At 44.1% G+C, this 21,084-nt stretch overlaps 3 protein-coding genes across 3 annotated transcripts in view; 2 read left to right on the top strand and 1 right to left on the bottom strand.

The window, feature by feature from the left end:
- Nucleotides 1–6,789, bottom strand: part of LOC126562653 (ADP-ribose pyrophosphatase, mitochondrial) — a 117,944-nt gene extending 111,155 nt beyond the window's left edge. Inside the window, exons 1-2 of the mRNA XM_050219214.1 lie at nt 6,443–6,789; nt 5,710–6,369 (exon numbers count right to left, since the gene is read on the bottom strand). Of these exons, the coding sequence (XP_050075171.1) occupies nt 5,717–6,369; nt 6,443–6,731 (942 nt within the window). The 5' untranslated portion in view covers nt 6,732–6,789 and the 3' untranslated portion in view covers nt 5,710–5,716. The remainder of the gene's footprint in view (nt 1–5,709; nt 6,370–6,442) is intronic.
- Nucleotides 1,911–2,934, top strand: LOC126562668 (CUE domain-containing protein 1). The gene is made up of 2 exons (XM_050219231.1): nt 1,911–2,084; nt 2,164–2,934. The coding sequence occupies exons 1-2, from the start codon at nt 1,923–1,925 to the stop codon at nt 2,932–2,934; spliced, it is 933 nt and encodes a 310-aa protein (XP_050075188.1). The 5' UTR covers nt 1,911–1,922.
- Nucleotides 6,790–8,122: 1,333 nt separating the features above from the next.
- On the top strand, nt 8,123–9,679 carry LOC126560941 (probable chitinase 2). The gene is made up of 6 exons (XM_050216892.1): nt 8,123–8,210; nt 8,279–8,458; nt 8,530–8,630; nt 8,727–8,834; nt 8,895–9,149; nt 9,215–9,679. The coding sequence occupies exons 1-6, from the start codon at nt 8,123–8,125 to the stop codon at nt 9,677–9,679; spliced, it is 1,197 nt and encodes a 398-aa protein (XP_050072849.1).
- The last annotated feature ends 11,405 nt before the right edge of the window (nt 9,680–21,084 follow it).

The following is a 21,084-nucleotide window of genomic DNA, read 5'->3' as shown; positions in this document are numbered from 1 at the left end:
TTGAATTATTGAAACTTCTTATTTTTCTAAACACTTGTTGAAGCTCACGAATCACACAAATTCTACCAGAATTTGAACACAACTCACCGCAATTCACTTCTTTAATAAAAAATTTCAAATATTCAAAACTTTTCTCTCGCGATTCCGCACGCCAACGAGGATGTTCCTGAGCGTACCAGGGCGATATTCACACCACACCCTCTTCACACCCTTATTCTAGGTTCATCCTCTCGCGCTGCATCATTCGTTGCGCATGAGACGCTTTTCACAACGCCGCCGCATCATAACATTCGACAACACACCGGGCGTCAACAAGATTTTGGCACACATCGATTTTCGTGTGCCTTGTCATGAATGAAACTAACATTAAATTACAATCGACACGAAATAATCACGTACGTTAGCACACTGTTTTGTTCGCATTCAGGAGGAAACACTTCTGCGTGCAATAAATTTCTGTTCACAACACACTCTTTACCAGTGGACCTGGGATACACACAGACGCGAACTAGGGATGGAATGGGCAGTCCATGAAGAATAGCAGAAGCACGCGCACGTACTCCTTACCGCACGGAGTGATGATGTTTGTAATTTAACATAAATTCACTATAAAGCGATCGACACAAGCCTACTTGAATGATAAAACTCTTTCCGACGAGTTTATTAAATTACAAACTCAGGCGCAGCTCGACGTGCATCCGTCTCGCTTGCCTGCTGGAACAATAATGATAAAAGCTGCAGCTGTCAAACCGCACGGAACCCATTTGTTGCTTGGGAAAGGCTCGACCTGTCAGTCGCCATTCTGACAGACGTTCCCAATAACCAAATCACGTGAAGTTTGTGCTCCTATTTTTCTTCACATGGAAAACACTAAAAATATATTAAAAAAAAAGGGTAAAATGAGTGGAAAAGGGCACTGAAAATAAAAATTTCACTGAATCAAAAGATGTCCAAATATCAAAAACAAATCACACTACAAACAAAAAGTTTTCTTTGCAGTAAACGATGAACGAAATCGCGTTTTCATATGCTTCACTATTTGGTTGATTTAATTTATTTTCATTGAACGTTGAAGCGCAAAACTTATCTGCTAAATGCTATAAATTAACAAATTGCTATTCACAGTAAAATATTTCGAACCCGACATAGTGTATACACCGTCAATTCCAATGTTGACATCGATCCGCTAGACAGCTGCCACCTCCGGGAGCTGTCAAAAGCAGCAAAACGCACAATAATAATAATTAAAAGTCACTATCGCAGAGGGGTCCTGCAAAAAGGAGCAGAAAAAAGCCAGGACTTGCACGAAAAGGTTTACTCGCATCAAATGCAACTCCCTCCGAGTAATCGATAATCTCTGGAAAATACTCAACACTATCCTACAGTTTACTGTGCGTGAGTTTATACGGTTATTGAATTTCTTGCTCGTACTAGTTATTCAAGCTGGACCTAAGTGTGTGAACACCACACTCCGCTCCACTTTGGTTCTTGTGTGTTGTTTTTCCATCTGCTCCGTGTTTCGTGTTCCTTCTTGGTGTCTTGGTGATGCGTGTGCGCGAATAAATACTAGGCGGATGGTGTTGGTTGACAAACAGCTTGCTTCCAAACGCCTCGAAACAGCACGACAACGGGCGGATTAAATGATAAGAGAGAATCGTTTCCTTTCGCCTAACGCCATTAGTTGCGAGTGCTAATCGTGAAGTAAACATGATCAGCATGCCATCACATGACTCCCGTTGGGGTTGAACTGTAACCCTGATTGAGCAAAAAAATTGGTGCCCGTACCTCGGAGTGCCTGTATACGTGCTAGTTCCTGTGCTGTCCGGTGCATTACGAAAGAGTTTGTCAGCGGTTGTAAGGTACGCGTCACACAAACCCATTGTCTAACTTCAGCCCTCCGCCCGTGGAAAGGTCATCCCGCCATGGCTTCCACAATGCAGTTGGAGTTTTCACAGGCCATGTCCGACTTTAAAAACATGTTCCCGGACATGGACAGGGACGTAATAGAGGCGGTACTGCGCGCCAATCAGGGTGCAGTCGATGCGACCATCGATCAGCTACTAGCGATGAGCACGGACAATCAGGTACGTCGGTCTGGTTCCTTTTCCATCCACACACGCAAACACAGCACACGGTGTCCTGATGCAATTGGTTTAATTTTAGAACGAAAAGCTGCGTCACGAGCTGGAAACGGACGGCAGTGGACCACCGCGCTCGGTTGCTACCATTAATCAGGCGAACGATCGACCGCTGCTCGATCTGACCAGCGATATACCGGCGTGCGGTGAACGATCGGAACGATTTCTCAGCACTTCACCGAATGCAACCGCTAGCTCAATCGTTGCGCAACAGCTGGGCGCTTCGCCAAAAATACGCAAACCACCAGCGGGCAGTGCGACTGGAAGCGCCACCAACAGTCCCCGCATACACGCCGGACCGCACCAGCAAAGAAACGATTCGTCGACGGGTGCATTTTCTTCCACCACAGCCACCATGAACCGTCGCTGGAATCCACCGCTGGTAGGGCCGCTACCTCCGACCTTTTTACGGCTCGGTGGAACGGCGGGCGGTGGTACGATCGGACCGGACGGTACGTACCGCAGCACCGAGTTCGATCTCGGCGATGAACAGTTTGCGATGATGCTGCAGAACGAAGAGTTTATGGCGGAGTTGCGATGGAATCAGGAGTTCCTTTCCGCACTGGAAAAGGACCACCAAGGTAAGGTGCAGGATGATGCCGCGTTTAAGGAACGTTTGCGCCACATGGGTAAAGTGTCGCGCAAAAAGTTTGCCCAGCTGGCGCGCGTCTTTACGTGGCAGCGTGGCGGTAACAAGAAGGCTAGTGCGGTTCGGCATCCGGATTCGTTGCTGCTGCAGGAGGAGCACAGTGACGAGGAGGCGGAACCGAAACGGGTTGCATCGGGCAAAAAGTAGAGAACTGTAAGCTTAACGTATGTAGGTGGAGATGGTAGGTTTAAGAATCTCTATGAATCTCTTTGTGCCGTCTCGAACTGGGACGCAAGCAGGCCAGCGGACGGGCAGCGTTCCGAAGGGCGCGCGCCACATTAGTAATCGATTTTAGAGGTTTAAATTTTTAATTCTTACCTTGTAGTGGTATGTGCGTGTGAGTGTGCGTTGTGTACGTATGCTGTAGTGCGTACGAACAATTTCGCTGAACTAGGGCAATGAAGAGACTGTGTGAATTTTTTTTAAGCACCTTTCCTTCTTCTCTTTCTGCGTCGCCTGCCATCGTTGCGAAAATTCCATCTTTCTTCTGCACAAGATTGCTGTGGTAGTGTTGATATCTTCCTATCCTATTACCGGGTTATCCTATCGCTCCACGTAATGCGTAGATGCACACATCATATATAATCGTTTGCTATGAGAACGATGCAGATACGAACGGAATGAATGGATATGAGACTGGGAAATGCATTTTGCATTTCTACATGTTTTTGGATAGATGTGCTTGAAGGATGTTGGTGATAAGCCTTCTAACAAAACGGCCCAATTCCTTCTGTGTAGGGCCTTTTTTCTCCTCCTTTCTTTTATCTTTTACATCCCGCATTAGAAAATGTTATATTTATTTGTATATATTAAGGAAGAGCTTTATTACTGCGCTTGCCATATGGGTCGGAAACCAACAATCTGAGTTGCAATCGGTGCTTTTAAGCGCTTTTCATAAAAAAAAAACAATTGTATTTATTTTACTCTAATAATTTATCAAAAGATGTGAATGATAAAATTTAAAATTTTACTTAAAGTATTTAATCGTATCATCAATCAAATTGTTATTAACGAGAGTGAATTTCATTTACCCGTTCCTTTTAAACACATTCTCCTTTAGTTGTATGTTACCAGCAACTAAAGGCAACTTTGTTAGCTTGTATAACAGATTTGGGAGCGGATAAACACCATCGTATAGTAAGGAAAACAAAGAGAGGAAGAAAAAAGAAAACATCAAACAAAATGATGGAAAACTATAAGAGAAGAAGGAAGAATAACGAAACATTTACATGCATATTTAAATGAAAAACAAATATATATACACACACACTTACATATACATAGATGGGAAAACGTAGGGTAAACGTAAATTAAGAAGGAGGAAAGAGGGAAAAAGTAAGAGGGTAATAGAAAAACCAAACAATTAACATTGTGAATGCAACAACAAAATGTACTAGTCATACAGCTACAATCGAATTATGGAAAAACGATCAAAATGAAAGAGGAAAATCAAGATGAAAATTTATGGAAATCTCTTTCCTTCTATCTCTCTGGCATCGAACACAATATGTCACCGAATTCAGTCTTGAGTGGAGGTTGGTAAAGGCAAAAACCGCATACATTTCAACGCAATCGATAGTGCAAAAGAAAATTAAAACAATAGACAACACTAAGAAAGCAAAAGCAAACGTATAAATGCCCCAGCCATGTTTAATGCGAAACAATAGCGAGAAAAACGCACGGAGCAAATTTTTCGGTTTCAATATTTTTGCATGTGATTTTTCGTTTGCATTTGCATATAAACTTGTAAGAAAAATGGGGCTGTCCTCTAGAGCTGGATGGATACAGTGGGGTGTAGTGTTCATTCACATGAAAGTGTTTCAGTCAAAAGAAGAGGAAAAAACACTCACAAGCAATCTCAATGATCTTATTGCAAATTAATGTTTACGCAACTCGATACCAAATTTATGTTTAAGTTTAAATAGATCTTATAGCTTGTTAGGATGCGTAACGCTCAATCTTTGCTTATTTAGCTGCCAATAGTTTTTTTTTTTTCTGTGGTAATTTATTTGCTTTTTCTTCTAATGTTGTTCGTTTCGCATGTTTTTCTCTATTTACTTGTAAAATTTTCTTCTTTCATTGCTTTCATTGCACTTTTATCTAACTGAAAATATTTTGTAATTTTTTGTAGTTTTCTTAAACTAAATTTGATAATTTTAAATCATCTAACAGCAAAACAATAGAAAAATCCCCACAGAAAGTTACTAACTACACTGACAGAACTAGTTGTGTATGAAACAAACAAAACCAGACTAGCAAAAAACTTTGAAATAAAGCAAATAGAAGACAAATTAGACAAGATGCGTGAGAATACATCACCTAAATAAAAGAAACCATTAACAATCGAGCAGCATTGAAGCAAGAAAAAGCTTTGCATTTCCTCAAGAAGAAGAGAAGTTAAGTTGAGTGAGAGAGATAGTTGGTGTGCAGCCAATCGAAGGATGAAAAAAGATGTTAACCGATGTGAGAAAAACGGTAGAAAAACCAATGTCGCATTAGTGATTAGAAGCTCGAAAAAGAATCTCCAATGGAAGTTGCTGTCTAAGCGGATGAATCTTGTGGAAAATATTCGAAGCAAGGATTAAGCGGGAAGGGAGTTTGAAAAAAACCGTCGAAATCGATGCAAAACGAAGAGACAAAAAAAGGAGAAAAGGAAACAAATACATGTTACGATTATTTTAATCACCAACCAACATGCCAAAGGGGCGAATTCTAGTGAATGTTGCATTTTATTTCAGTTGTGTTTTTATTTTCGCCCTTTTCTTGCCAGAAAGTTACGTCAATTGTTTGAACATTGTATATTTTGCCTCGAAGGTCAAACAAGCGCATCGAAGAATCCGAAACCGTCCGTTGTTGGCGCTTCGCTGTGCGTGCCAATCACTGCCGGTTTTATGATGATACACGCTACTCCCGCAAACACACCTCTCTCTCACCAGTGCGCTTCCAACATATCGACCACACGCTTGACAATGTTCGAATGGCTGGCGTACAGTTTCACCTCCTCACCCACATCCATCCAGCGTACCTTGGCCGCATCGTCACCTGCATGCAACGGGAACCGTCCCACCACCGAACCCGACTCATCGTGAAAGTTCACCGCAACCGTTTCCATCCAGGCACAGTCCGTGTTGCGCGGATCATCCACGTAGCCTTTGTAAATTTCTGTCCCGGCGGCAAAAAATTGTTCCACCTCACCCGCCATCTCGCCGGCATCGTTGTCCATCGTTTCTTCGAGAAACTCGCGGCGCAACGTTGCGCTAACCTTCTCGCCCGGATCAACCATCCCGCCCGGGATGGCCCATTCGCCACAATCCTGTCGCTCGATTGCACACATCTGCAGGACGCGCTTACCACTATCCGGATGGAGGACCGGTTCGCCTGCATCGTCAAGCTTCCAGCGCGTTACAACCGGATCGGCCGCATGATTCGGTCCCCAGCGGCCAAGTATTCCTCTCCCACGGATACCGGTCCGTCCGAACGGATTCAACGGACAGCTGTCCCGTATGTCGTACGTCCCGATGAAGCTTACCCGATTGACCTTCCCGTCCAGCTCGTTCCATTTCGGTTTGAAAGAGGCATTATCTAAAAAAAAAAACCAAGACAGTAACCATGAAGGGCTAACCTTGACCCGTCCTGTGTCGTTCCAAATACTTACCGATATCCAAATCGGCCCACTCTTTCCCTTGCAGGATGGGCGATTCGTGACACGGTGGCTGATAGTCGGTGTACGTCTGCGTCCAAAAGACCGACTCATCCGGGACCGGATATCGGCGCACGTCACTCTGCGGATACACGTTGTTCCGGCAGCGCGAATGTTTAAATATGCCCGGAATGATCCGTGCCATGGTGTCGAGTGACTGTTCCTCGGCACCAGCACCACTGCAGGACGGACCAGTACCAGCGACTGCCGATAGCAATCTGCACGCGGTTTGCCGTACCGCCATCGTGCCAAGCTCGATTCGGTATTCGGATCGGTGCTGATTATCTTGCGGATCCGTTACATAACCCCCCTCCTCCCCGGCGGGCGCCCAGAGGCAGTGGCTGGGTGTCCTAGGGGAGATCAATAGGAAAATAAATAACACACTCAATGCCAGGCAACTTGCCGGTCGTCAGCACCAGCCACGAACGATTCGAAGGATAAGTTTATTCCGTGTTGATGAGTACGATTTATGACGCGCCTTCTGTTTTTGCACCCGGCGTACTACACCTGCCCCACTGCGGTCCTGGTCGTCCTTGTGGGCTGGAGCTTCCGTTTGTTTACGTTTTCGTGCGGAATACTGCTTTTTGTTGATGGGAGCGCTTAGTCGAACCCTATGTAGCAGGCTGTGCGTCAAAGTGAAGCTGTCCTGCTCACGCGCACAGCTGTTTGATGCGAGGCAGCATATGGGAAAGGTTGCGATGAGTTGTTTACAAACAGCTGGATGACACGCACACTACATACACTGCATTGTAGACAACGTAGGGGACATGGAATAATTGAAAATTTTATTTTTAATCATAACACTGAAAATTAAATTTAAAAAATACATAAATTTATTTCAACTTTAAAATTGACAGCAACAGAAATATAAAAATTTCATTTTTGAATTGGCGGTTGGCAAGAAGAAATTTAACAACAATTATTTCCTTAACGTTTCGGAATCATTCCAGTGGATGGAAGGTATAAATTGGTACACAAAACCTACAGAATATATTAAATATTGTAAAGAATAATATTTAATATTAAAAAGACAAATTGCGAATCGATTTATCAAACATGTCTCTAGCTGCGCATCCTGCTGTGACAAAAATAGTTCTACCAAATTCGCTTTCACACGATGCGCCAGTTTTAAACCCATTTGAATGTCAACGTTTACTGCCGCGACGGGGACCATGTCGTTTTTTTTTTCTGCGCTGACCACACCATCTCAATCAAACCGGTCCACTGCACTGGGAGGTGGCCCCACAGAACGGGCAGGACCGTTAATGCAGGCGTGCGCAACATGGCTGCATTCAACTAATCAACGAGTCCAACAGCTTTTCGTCGTCGAACGTTGACCGGCACGGAAATGGCGGCAACCGAAAATGTCAATCGTAGAAAGATCGTTACTACGTTTCTGGGTATCTGTTTCAAGGTTGTTTTTAACCGGAGCACCAACCAATTCCACGCAGTTTTTGAGAAGAAAAATAGGGAGAATCGGCGTCAAAGACCCCACAAGCGATGAGTTCATATCAGCTCACAGATCTGTTTGCGAGATGTTACATTTTCATGTTTTTGATGATAGCATTTTATCTTGCACAATACAGGAAGGAACGAGCATTTGAATGGGCCAAGACAGCCGTTCGGTTAGTTACAATGCAATCGTTACAATTACTGGGCGTTGGAGCAACATTGCTCTGGAGCTGGGGAGCGCTGGTAGATGGAGCTACGGAATGTCCTACAAGTAAGCGAAACCTGCGTGCCAAAATTGGATTGTAGTACAGTTTTATAGACTATTTTTTGCACAACTAGAACCCTATCGTGTGGTGTGCTACTTGGCAAGCTGGTCCAACTATCGCGAAGGCAGTGGATCATTCAACATCTCGTACATCGTTCCGGATCACTGTACGCATTTGGTGTACACGTTTGCGGGGTTAAACATTGGTGGTGGAATCGATTCGCTTGATTACTACAACGATGTGAACGTAAATAGTAAGTGGAAAACTGTTGGAGGACAATGATGAACTAGGATATTGGTGATTCATTTCATTTCATTCAACTAGAGGGCTATGCGAAGGTTGTAGCCTTGAAGGAGGAGAATCCATGTCTGAAGGTACTGCTTGCGATCGGTGGGTGGAACGAGGGTTCGGAAAAGTATTCGCTGGTAGGCTCTTATCAGTTGGCGAAAAACAAAAACATAGACACACTCGTGAAGATAACACTGTTTTTCTTTTGTTTTTGGTTCTTACTGTACCGCAAGATGGCCGAACGTGAGTCAAGCCGGGAAGCATTTGCTGACCAAACGCTGCGCTACTTGGTGCACTATGGATTCGATGGACTCGACCTTGACTGGGAGTATCCTACTATGGTATGAGAGCTTTGAAGATGATACATTTAGAAAGACATCCTCTAATATGTTCTCTGTTAGCGTGGTGGACTTCCCGAGGATCGAGAAAACTTCGTCCTGCTTATACAAACGCTCCGGAATAGGTTTGCCCCACGCAAGAAGCTGCTGACTGCGGCCATAAGTGCCTCGAAGCAAATTCTACAGGCCGGATATGATCTACCAAAGTTGTGTGAAGGGCTCGACTTCATCAACCTAATGACTTATGACTATTCGAGCGACGTTAAGGCTACATTGGATGCTCCACTCTATGGCGATTCATCAACTGGAGAGACGATTGTAAGAACTATTTCGATAGGATCGATACGTTTTCTATCTAAAGCCACTTTTGTGTATCCTTCCAGGACACAACGATCACTTACATCACCAAAAGTGGCTGTCCGATGGAAAAGTTCTCGCTCGGCATTACAACCCACGCCAAAACGTACACCGTAGTGCCGGCTCGTCTGATGGCACCGGGAATTAAAGCTGTTGGGCCTGGCGCACCGGGACCCTACACGCGCAGTGCCGGCTCGTTGGGCTACAACGAGGTGTGTGAGATGGTGAAGCCGAACCGTACCGCACCCACCGAGTGGGTTGTCAAATCGATGGCCCAGAATGCGGTAAAGTACGCGTACCGGGACGATCAGTGGATAACGTACGATAGTATTGAAACGATCGGTACGAAGGTAAAGTACGCGATGGACAAAAAGCTCGGTGGTATCATGTTTTGGACGATCGATACGGACGATTTTCAGGGCGACTGCCATAACGAGGCGTATCCGCTGTTGCAAACCGCCCTGAGGGTGTTGGGATACGCGACGAAATGATGAGTGGGAGACAAACTCGGCGTAATGGTTTAATAATAAAGTTTGGCATATGAATGGATACGCAAAAGGCAACATACAATTGGTGTAGTTACGCTCCGTAAGCTAGGTTTACTTTAATGCAAAAGAAAACAGTATTACCGTTGAGTTGGCTTTAAAGAGGGACGACTGGAAGTTGGACGTATTTGCACACCAAATACGAAAGTGTAGCGGTCAGATAAATAGATCCACTTGATTCCCTAATGTTTGGACAACGAGAGTTGAGAAGCTTTAATACCATAACACCACCAAGCGGCAAGCTGTATCGATTTCTGTGGGACAATCTGTTTGTTTAGGGTGCTCTGAAACTCCGGAGGAACCCCAAAAATAAAAAAAAGAAGGGAACACCTATATCATCGTTGGGGGAACTGGGATCGTTTATTTGCATACTGGAGTTCTTGAGTTCGCAATTTAAGCTTGGTTTTTGGAACCGGTTTCTCTATTTCTAATCGAATAGAACCGAGCAAAAGAGGGGGAGCCACTTTAATCTGGATTTTGTATTTCGCTTTCTATCACTGACCAGCTCGAACTAGTGGAAAAAAATATATCGGGATATATTGCATATGAGACACTCGGAACCAGATTTTAATCGCTAGCCATAAAACCATTGCTCCCAATCATGATGCAAAATTTGAATTAATTAAGGCTTTTTTTCTTTGGTGTTTAAACCCAACAAACCACATCCTGCTCACTCTGCCGACGTACAAACTTCATCCCTCATTCTCCAAATAAAAATCAGTTCCCTATACGTTCTGTACCAAAATCTTCGTTTTCCTTTCTTTAGTGTTTAATATTGCTTGCTTCACCCCGGTCCCAGATTCGCTTTCATTGCACGCTTGCGACTCCCCAATATCGTTCGGTGATCGATGAGATTATGTAAACGCAACCGAGCAAGGTGGGAGGAAGAAGTCTCCCAGCCACCAGAAAGCCGGTTTTTTCGCGCTAACCCCAACGCCCAGAATAAACTCTATAAAAATGAACCGTCCAGTTTCGGTGCATCATTAGTTGCTGGTTCGATTCCACTCGAGGAGGATCTTCGCTGAGTGTTTGTTGTGGTTCGTGTGATCGTTAGCTTTGTGCAAGACAACCATGGTACAGGTTCGAGGTTATTTTCTGTTTTCCGTGCTGTTAATTGCACTGTTTGCGATGGTTGTAATGGCCGACAGTGACACCAAAGACGTTACTGCTGCTAAGGAGGAAAAAATCCACCCCAAATCGATCCGATCGGGATCACGTCCCTTGCGCTCGGCTAAAGCTGCCACAACGGCACATCATAGAAGTGCGGTAACAACAACTACATCAGCACCGGCCGTGTCCACATCTGCGCCAAACCTCGAAAACACCTACGAACAGCAGGTGCTCGTAGTGAAAGGTAACCCATCGGAGGAGAAACTGAACGAAGAGATTCGAAAGGCTATACGGGCACTGCTAGGACCGGGACAGAGCGACGAGGTACAGATCCGTGAGCTGAAAAACGAGGACGAACTGCGCCGTTTTGCTCCGGGAGCACGTCCGATCGGGGTGAAGCTTGTGCCCTAGTGAAAGACACCGCAACAACATAGAAGATCTCATACAGTGGAGCTGATCGGAACATTGCACATCTTCTTCAACTACACGCTCATTAAGTTATATAAACCCCGTAAGAAATGGTGGGGTGAAACCAGCGGCAATAAAATGTACCGAGAAAACGAAAAGTCTTTTTAGAATTTGTTTCAAACAAGAGTTCACCATTTGCTTTTCTTGCTTCTGTACTGGCACTGCTCAATATGTCTACCGAAGAAGCGAGTAAGAATCGTTGGAATGTTTGTCTAATTCGAAAACAATTACCTCGTTATTACTTCCGATGCGAATTGTTGATACAAAACTTCCCTCATTGAAATTTATACTCACTTGGGGCGCTTGGAAGCGATGGAAAGATGAATGTGGCGTAAAGTAATGAAAATGAAGCTCCCAGTTACATCCATTACTCATCCTGTACCCTTTCCCATCTGACATCCGATCCGGCAAGAAGGATTGCCTTATAAAATGGGGGAACCGACCGAAGAATTCTTGCTCGATGTCTAATGAAAGATAAATAGATAAAGATTTAAAGTACCGAGGAAGTAACTTCGGCAACCAGGAATTGCTAACGAATCGTTCCAGTAAGGAGTTTCCTGTTTGAAATCTCCCAGGAATCGGTTCACGCTGTAGGGTGAGGAATATTACTTGGAATTCTCAACCAGTACAGACGTATCTACGGTGAATTCGCCATAAAATATACATGCCCAGTGTTAAATTTGCTCAGGAAAGAAAAACTCCATCCAACCAGTGACCAGTGTAAAGGAGACAAGAATAAGAAGGTTACGATGTCCAACAAATCATACAGGCCACCGCACACTCGGCACACGCTCCGTACTTGCCTCGCCTTGGTTCGTTTGTTTTTTGCTTTTTGGGCTATGGGTTACCTTCGATTTACTTTGCGAACCCTGCATAGTACCGATATCCCTTCGGCGCTGGTGTGAACGGGCTTGAAAGAAGTTGACCACCGGAAGGCTCAAGCGGCCCGAAGAGCTACAGTGCCAGAGAATGCTATAAAAAAGGAAGGATGGAAAATGGCATCCCAGGGCACAGCCAGCACAAAGAAACTGCTCGTCCGAACGACTATTCAATGCTTCCGTGTATCGTGTGATTCATCCTTGTCATGGTGCTTGTTGACTTGGCTGGATGTTCGAACGAATTTCGGAAAGGATAGCAAAAAACAAAATTGTAAACGGATGCCGGGATAAAATGTCGACAGGAGGTAGGAATACTCGGTGGAAGACAGTTCCTTAACTCAACTGCAGACTTGCATCGCAACGGAAAGCTTGAAGAGTGACGATGGCGACGATTCGCCTGTTGTCGTAGAAAGTTTTATTCAACATTTATCTTTTAAAAAGATTTTTGAATATACTAAGTGCTACTAGTACTAAGTTCGTTGCTTATACTTTTTTCAAATAGATGGCGTTGCTATTAGGGAAAAAATCACCGTCGTGTAACCACAAATTTGAGTTAATTTAGTTTAAAAATTAACCTCAAAAGCTAGTTTTTTTATGTTAAAAATATGGTACAAAACTTTGATGTCCGTGATGACCGCAGGGGCATCTGAGAGCCTTCGGTTTGTTGCTATCCAATTCCCAACTCAACTGCAACTGACGTGCATCGTCCTCCGCAAAGTGATTCTTCGCTCGGACCGAACCGAGACTGAAGCACAAATTGATCGCTGACGAACTTTAACACGATTAGACGCTTGACGCTTCCGGGACTACGGAACCATCTGGTACCGTACCGAGATTCGAGACTCGCGCAGGAAGCTGGAAAAGAAGCTGGAAATTGCATCTCAACTACAGAATGAGCAATAACAACTCATCAACAGGGCAGCGCAGATCTTTTGCCTTTCGGTGTGCAAAACTTTGCAGAACTTGATTTTGTGTCGGTGTGCAGCAGCGTTTCAGCAGCAACAATACAACAATGCCTTAAGATATAGCAGTTGAAGTAGAGCAAGAACGGGCCGGGCCCAAAACACACTCACCAAACGAACGCTTCGGCTTCAAGATAAGGGAAAAAGTTTAAATGAAAACTTTCATTTATTTTCCCTTTTTTTTTGCAGGAAAACATCACAGCGTAAGTGGGTAGCTTCTCTGGTTGATACATGGGGCGGGAAAAGGGGGAGCTTCCTGCGTGTGTCCTTGTGTGAGTGTTTTTTTTCTGAGTGAGGGATTTCCATTTCCTTCCGTTTCAACCGCTGGCACATCCGTGTGCAGGCACTTCCGTTTCCATTTTGGAACGGTCATGTGTGTGTATGTGTGTGTGTGTGTTAAGGTCATGTTTGTGGCTTGGGGCAGACTTCAGCACGCTCGCCGGCACGTGGAACTTTTCAAATGAGGAGAGGTATTTGGCTAGAATCGGAAACTCCAACCACCGTACACAGCGATTCAATTTTGAAGCGTGTCGGTTAGGAAAAGTGTTCACGTACGCTGTAAACGATTGAACGCGCCCGGCACCTTGCTGCTCCAATTGTGCTCTATTTTGCCGAACAGGAAACCATCAAGGTTACACTGAAGGATAGGACTTTCGCCGTGTCCATCCCACCCGTACGCGTACACATTTCAATTTCAAGAGTTTTCTCGCAATTTCGCCCACTTTTGAAGACAGGCGCGTTTCTGCATTCGGTAGCATAATCTTGAATTTATTTGACTACACTTTTACTCAACTCGTTGCAACAATTGCACCTAGCAGCTGTGTCTTCTTGCGTTCGGTTCGCGGTTACAAAGTAAAACCCTTCTTAGAAGGGATCCGTAACGTTACCAACAAGCAGGGAAAGATTGTATGAAATATGGGTTTCATGAGCATTTGTTTCCAGGTCCCGGTGTCTGCTAGAAGACAGCTGGTGCAAAAAAAAACCTCCCAGAAGAAGAACACTTTCTTTATGCTTTACTTAAAATAAAACGCCATTTTCCTGCCCAATCGACCCTGGCGAACGTAGAGCGCAAACCAGGCGCTATGATTATTTACCATCGTCATCTTTTCTAGCCTTCCTTATCCGACACGTCCCGACAAGTTTCGTGAGGGACGCGAATTGAGTTATAAATTTTCGTCCACTCCACCTATTTCCCAACCTTCCCCAAGCGGGAGTGCAGCAGTGTGGGTGATAAGAGTTATGATAAACATACTTTCCACGATCGCAACTCCCCGTGGGAATTGTACAGTCCATTTGGACTGTTGCTTGCTTCTATTCAAGGCCCTTCCCTTTCGAACATTCTGCCCACTGCAAACTGGGAAGGAATTCAAAAAGTTTAAGTAACAATACTGCTACTGCAGCAGCAGCATTCTTGGGATTTCTCCAGAAAAATTACTTTGGAGAAAATTCCAGACAGAGCTTCCCAGGTTTTTTTTTTTCGCTCGGCTCTCTGCTTCACACTGCCCCTGCAACAGGTATTGGACACTTTCCAGGTTTAGTTCCAATCTTCGCAGAACTAGTAAGGCTTTTGTCGATCAAGGCAACAGCAAAAGAAGCAAACAAAAACTCGAAAACAATGCTGCTTTGGTAGATTGTAGATTTGAAAACTTTTCCTGGAAACTCCTGGGAAACACTGGGGACGCTTGTGTTGAGGATGAACAGCTTGTACGCCAGTCAAGCCGCAAATCCGTTGGATTGGATTGGACAGAGCCGGTCCACACGCTTGATATTTATGAACCGCACAAACAAATAGACGATGGACAGTGTTGAACGTACGTGCAGTCGACCAGATAAGCGGTAAAGTGAAAAGCGCTTCAATTTACTGTGAAACACGACCTAACGTGGCGTGAAATTGATTCATCGGCTTCGGGTTTGTTTTCATTTCGTAAAGTCGCTGTTTTGCAATCAATAGATTCTTGTGGAGCTTTCCATTCATCATCTGTTGCTTCACGATGATTTGCAAACACAAGCAGCTTGCACAGAAAGGGAGTCAAATCTCATCTGAACCTGTTCGTACTGAGCTACGGATGAATAAACAGTCTAGGGAGACCGGTAATGGCAGGCCAAGACATCATGAGGATCTAACTTAAGATAGCCATTACTTGAGATGCTCAATTCGATTGTTAAATTATTTTCAACAATAGAAAGAGGTATCAGCCTTTACTACACCTCAGTTCGCACTTCCTCACACTCGTCTAAATTTCCGTCTCATTAAGCCTGGCTCCATCTATGAGTCAGAGTGGCTCCCTCTGTGAATATTTTTTTTATTGATTTAGAAAGTAATCTTTGTAGTTACCAACGACTTCTCAGACAAGAGAATCTAACTTCTAAACTCCTCTATCAATCCCCTTTATTTACACACGCTCTCTCTCTCTCTCTCTTTATCTCTTCATTGTGTACTGTAAGCGTCTCTTCTGAGAATAGAATTTCCCCCACATTTACTTCGAGTGCTAGCCAGGAACTCACCGGACGTGGTACTCATCTTCAAATGCTTCCAAAATGAACTCCCTGCGGGAAGTAAATATGAAAACAAAGGAACTCATCTAGCAGAAGAAAGGCCAACAGAAACAATGCAATCCTTTAATTTAAATTTAAGCTTAAAGAGTCAAGAAATTACCGAAACGCTCCCTTCGTTGATAATCTTTAATGTAGAAATATAATTCTTTAACGTGGTGTAGTTATTAATTTGCGTTTGTTCTTATCACGGAAGCCCTCCCAGTTCAAACAAAACTAGCAAACTAACCACTCTGTCAAGATACCAAACACTTCTCGATAACTTTGCGCTGCCTGCGGTGAAACTACTTCATCCGAACCCTAGGATTAGTGTTGAACAAGTGCGGTTTGCCAGCACTGGCTTACGGACAGTAAGGGAAGTCTTTCATCAATTAAATGAATGGTTTTCCTCAACGTGATGCTGGTTGCCGGTTGTATGTGCCATCGTGAAGATTAGACACAGTACTGTTCGTTTCGTTAATTCGCAGTCACCATTGTTGGGGTTTTGTGGTTTCCGTTGGTTTGTAGAAAGTTTAGATACAATCCTGCTGCAAGATGCAGGATTTGTTTATGGAAATTTGATCTTCCTTTCTTCTTCCCTTGCTCTAGCTCAACAAAGCGCTCGTTATTTATTTACTTCCTCCGTCCGATTCAGGAAAGCAAAGTTCGCCTTACAGCTATCGATTAGCTTTCAATAAGCACCCTCATTCGTCAAGCATCATCAGCACAACCATCATTACTCTTCTCCATCCAACATAATCCATCTCCACTCCAGGGAGAGACTCGCCAAAAATTCGCTCACTCATTCGCCCGTTCTGTATGCTTATGTTTCTCCTTGCGTGGTGGAGTTCAGTAGCGTAAAGCGTAATAAATTAGCATCGAGCTTTAACATGAAACCAAGCGCAAAAGAAGCGTGCAGCAAAAGAGGCAGCAACAACGAAAAATAAAAAAAAACGCCAAAAACGTGGCCCCGAATGTTTCATGGAAGAGCACCGGGGCTACACAGACAGCACGGGGCAAGTCCACTACCATGTGGAAGCGACTAAGCGAATCATTCGCTTGAATTGCTCGGCAAAATGAAGAGCAACACTAGGGCAAGCAGCAACAAAAAACTGGAAGCGAAATCCGTGATGATTGCGCATTGTTCGTGTGTGTGTGTGTGCGGTCTGACCGTCTGTAGCCAGCCACATACTGTACTTTCATCTGCTTTGTGTGCGCCAAAAGGAAACTGATTCCACGTGCGTATACACGTGCCTACTGGAAGAAAGAAAAAAAACACGACTCGATGCTGCAGCGCTTGTCTCGAAGGAGTTCAGCAAGACGTGGTGCTAGCGACAAACCGAAGCTGGAGGAACTCCGAGGGCGATGACAGCGCGGACGACGATTCCTTTACGGTGGAATGCGTTGGCCTTTCCCTTGGTTTGGTTTCACCAGCCTGCAACGAGTCAGACAAGTCCCACTCTCTGTTTGGTGTTCGATTACGTGCGGTGCGTTGTGTGTTTATTTTACCCTCTGGGAATGTTCTGAAGGGTTTCTCTACCTCCCTGACCGTGCTGGTCCGTTTCCACTGCAATAATACACACACACAGAAAGAGCAAATGAAAAATCTTCTACAAATTGTTTCTATGTGAACGGATGAAGTACTGGGCGTCCCCTTCGCATCGTCAGCTATTCGTGTTGTACAGTTTTGAATATTGTCTGCCCGGCAACACTGCCTGAGGAAGCTGGCAATGAAAGCATTACACTGGGAACACACACACAGACAAACAGAGAGAGAGAGAGAGAGAGAGAGCGAGCGAGAGATAAAGTTCCTTCCAGAATGACACTCGGCCTGACCTTCCCAAACCATGTGACTGGCTCGCGTAACCGGAATTAGCCGGATATTTGTTTGCCTGATATCCGGGCCACTGTCTCACGGAATGTAACATTCCGAGCTACCGCACAGAGTTTTATTTGTCCTTTCGGTTCGATCCAAGAGCTGTCCCAGGGGAAAGTGAACGCTGATGTGGAAAAGTTTTTCTGTCCCCGATCGTTCTTCGTACATTGTGTATCCTTTGGCTGCTCGGTGACATTGTGGCTTCCAATGCTGCTTGGAATGAGTCTGCGAGCGAAAGGATGGCTAACGTTGGTGCAATTTGTGAACCCATTCACTGTGACACTAATAAAGCCCTGCATGAGAAGGGGGAGCTGAAGGAGAGAAAAAAAAACCTTTTCGACACGCAAGAGGAAGAAACCAAAAAGCTTTCTGATTGCGTTGACGATCGCATACATAAATCATTTTGCTATGCTGTAGACGGAACTTCCCTTCGGTTTCGAACAAGCAACACCATTCATGTGTGACGATGAGAGTAAATACGCACACGGTGTGCATATTTGCTTTGCAGAAATGGTGCGTTTTGTTGCCTTATTAAACATTTAAAAAAAGCTTTCATCTGTGAAATATTTTAATGACTGTATCTAGCAAGGGATGTGGTTTTTTCAGTGAACCAAGAATTTTAAGGACAAAGGACCACGGAAACATCTTTAACTCATTTTCTATTCCACAATATGCTTTTGCAAATTTAAAATAAATAAGAATAATCAAATAACATTTAGAGTAAATAAATATTACTACTTTTTGTAAATTGAGACAATGAAAAATCTCCATAAGCTAGTCACATAAATGGTAAACATTTTATACTTAAAATAACCAATGGCATCTTCAGTATCTATATGTATCTTGACATTTAAAAAAAATGTATCGTCTTTATTCCCCTTAACTCATCACGCAGAGTGAAACCTCCTCAGAGGTCGTTCATAAATTGCGTTGCGCCAAAATTGAGATAAATCAACCCCCTTTCTCCCGTAATTTAACACAAAGGTGGAACATAAATTTTGGAAAAGAACTTTAAATTTATTTCATTATTTTACACAAATATTACTTAAGATACAGGGTTTCGATCCATATAATGGAGCTTCTCAGCGAAATTTTTCAAATAGTTTATTTATCTTAAATATGACGGCTTGCGCCGTACTGTCAGAATTTTTCAAATAACTAAGGAAATGTTACAACAACACAGTATTATCATCACCATATAAAAAATTTTAGCAGGCACAACGCCAAAAAAATTCCCCTCAGTAAATGCCAATTTTCTCTCAACGAAAGCTTTATTCTATATGATTGCTGATCTTTATTCTATATGATTGCAAAGTTCCAAAATGGGCTTGCAGTATTTATTTTAAATAATTCCTTTAGCGATAGTACAATTCGATTATATGGATCGAAACCCTGTAAACACCGTGTCTTGGCCGTGACAGGCTTATGCTCCACGCATAATGGCGCTGAACTTTCATGCGACTGCTTTTGGTAACTCCGCTATCATGAAACGTTACGTAAATTATAGACGGCCCCACAGAGTCAATACAGAGACGCAGGGGAAAATCATCCTCCGACGATCGTACAAAAACCATAAGAAAGCAATCCGTGTACACCGGTAAACCGAAGGCGATGAAAGGCATAATGAATTGTGCAAACTGCAAACGAAGCAAACGAAATGAAAGCTTGAAATAACTAACCGTACCGTGGAAAACGCGCCCAGCCCGACCCCACTCGTGAACGGAATGTGTCTGGTGCACGCGTTCGCCTGTTAGCTTTCCACCGTGCTGCCCTGCAGTTAACGCAGGAAAGCAAAGCGTACCGGCGCGTACGCGAAGAAATTCAATTTTCATTTCCCATGCTCCTGCCGATCGCTTTTCTTTGCCTTGCATTCCATCCTTCACCACCGCCACTATTAGTTCAGTAAGGTTATTTGTTCAGGATTTCTTGTGTGTATGCTTTCGGTCGTCGCTATGGTTGATTTCTTGCCGATATGCTGGCGCCCACCAATCGTGGTCGTTCTTGATCGTGCATACATACACATTAGCGATATCAAGGGTAAAGAGGCAGGCAGGGAAAAGTGGGGGAAGCACATTCCAAGGGAAAAATTTTTGCATGCGTTCTGTGTTTTTTCCGTTCCTTGCGCTCAGTTTTCTCTCATGTTTCGAGCCTTCGCAACGTAACCAGAGGGTAATAAAATAAAGCTTTCAGCGTTTCTTGAGGCCCACAACCACACACACACACATAGCAAGCAACTCACGGAAAGATCAAAAAGGAAACCTTGCTAACTACAACAGCACAAAAAAAGACAAACCATTCGAATGGAAATGGACTTTTTTTCCTGGACGTTGGAGCCGGGCCAAAAAGGAGCGGTTAAGTATCGAACTCGCCGGAAGTGTGATTTGTTTCTCAAATTGAATTCCAACCCACCGAAAGCCCCATCACCCACCGTGTGCCCTGTGTTTGCAATCGTTTATTTTATTTCTGCTTACTCAGGAGGCCAAACACTGTTTGTGCCTGCTCATGGTGCTGTAAATTGCTCTTTTCTGTTGCCAGTACACAGGCAGCACAAAGCTCAAGTACACAAACACAAGAAACAAACAAAAAATAAAATGGCAAGTCGAGAGCACAAACAAACAACTCCACCAAACGGCAGGGAGCAACGGAGAAAAGCTTTTAAATTGTATACGTGTATACGGTAAAGTGGTTGTTTGTGCGAGTTTGGCTGGTGCGCGCCAAGAACTGGAATTCCTACTTCTCGAAACACAAGCGCAACAAATTGTCACCCACTTGCTCCACTTACTTCACCGAATCGCACTTTGCAAGTCAAGAGTCGCAAATTTATCGAACAAATTTTACCTGCTACCGGTGTTGCAAGCAGCGACAGGTTGAATATTTCAAGCCCCGGCAAATGGATGCCCTTGAAAATGCAAACACAAACATCGAATCACGGCATGCCGTCGGGGCCGGATTCTTTGATGTTTACCGCCGGAGCGTCGTCGCCGAAGTAACGCCATCTTTGAAGAGGCGTGTGCAACAATTGGGAACAAAAAATGGTAGCTGCTGCGTGCTGATAATACGCCACATAATCCTTCAAATTGACTTCTCAATTGACCTGCCACCGTGTCGTCGAGTGCTCTCTTCTTAACTCGATGGCATTGGGCGCTAGCTAAGGTTGTGGTGCTTGACGAGCCGAAAGCTGTATGAAGAATGTGGTAGGCAGTGTTACTCACAGAGTGAAACCTTCCTGAAGCATGGATGTAATCCACCAGCAAGCCTAAATCTTGGAAGGGAACATGTCGGTGTTGTTTTCGTTCCAAGAAAGGACAAAAAGGCGATGAATATGATATTCTCTAGGGAAGTTGGAAGGACCTCATTGTTTGCTTATTCATGGTGCATTTTTGTGTGAGGTTAATTTTGTGTTAGTAGACATACGAGAAGCGCTTGTTGAGAGTTGGTTATGCATTCCGCAGCATCCTGGTAAAAACTTCATCTTTAGCCTTTGCTCAATAAACTCTCTCTTTTGTTTACTTTTTTGTTTGTCTT

Source organism: Anopheles maculipalpis, chromosome 3RL (genome assembly GCF_943734695.1).
Source record: "Anopheles maculipalpis chromosome 3RL, idAnoMacuDA_375_x, whole genome shotgun sequence".
NCBI classification, from domain to species: Eukaryota; Metazoa; Arthropoda; class Insecta; order Diptera; family Culicidae; genus Anopheles; species Anopheles maculipalpis.
The sequence above is the reverse complement of the archived record's forward strand: the minus strand, read 5'-3'. Positions and strand labels throughout refer to the sequence as shown.

Excerpts from the sequence above, each read along its gene's own strand:
- LOC126562668 (XM_050219231.1), top strand. The coding sequence starts at position 1,923 with ATGGCTTCCACAATGCAGTTGGAGTTTTCACAGGCCATGTCCGACTTT. Across the intron at positions 2,085-2,163 it reads CGATGAGCACGGACAATCAG|AACGAAAAGCTGCGTCACGA; the intron begins GTACGTCGGTCT and ends GTTTAATTTTAG.
- LOC126560941 (XM_050216892.1), top strand. The coding sequence starts at position 8,123 with ATGCAATCGTTACAATTACTGGGCGTTGGAGCAACATTGCTCTGGAGC. Across the intron at positions 8,211-8,278 it reads AGCTACGGAATGTCCTACAA|AACCCTATCGTGTGGTGTGC; the intron begins GTAAGCGAAACC and ends TTGCACAACTAG. Across the intron at positions 9,150-9,214 it reads CATCAACTGGAGAGACGATT|GACACAACGATCACTTACAT; the intron begins GTAAGAACTATT and ends GTATCCTTCCAG.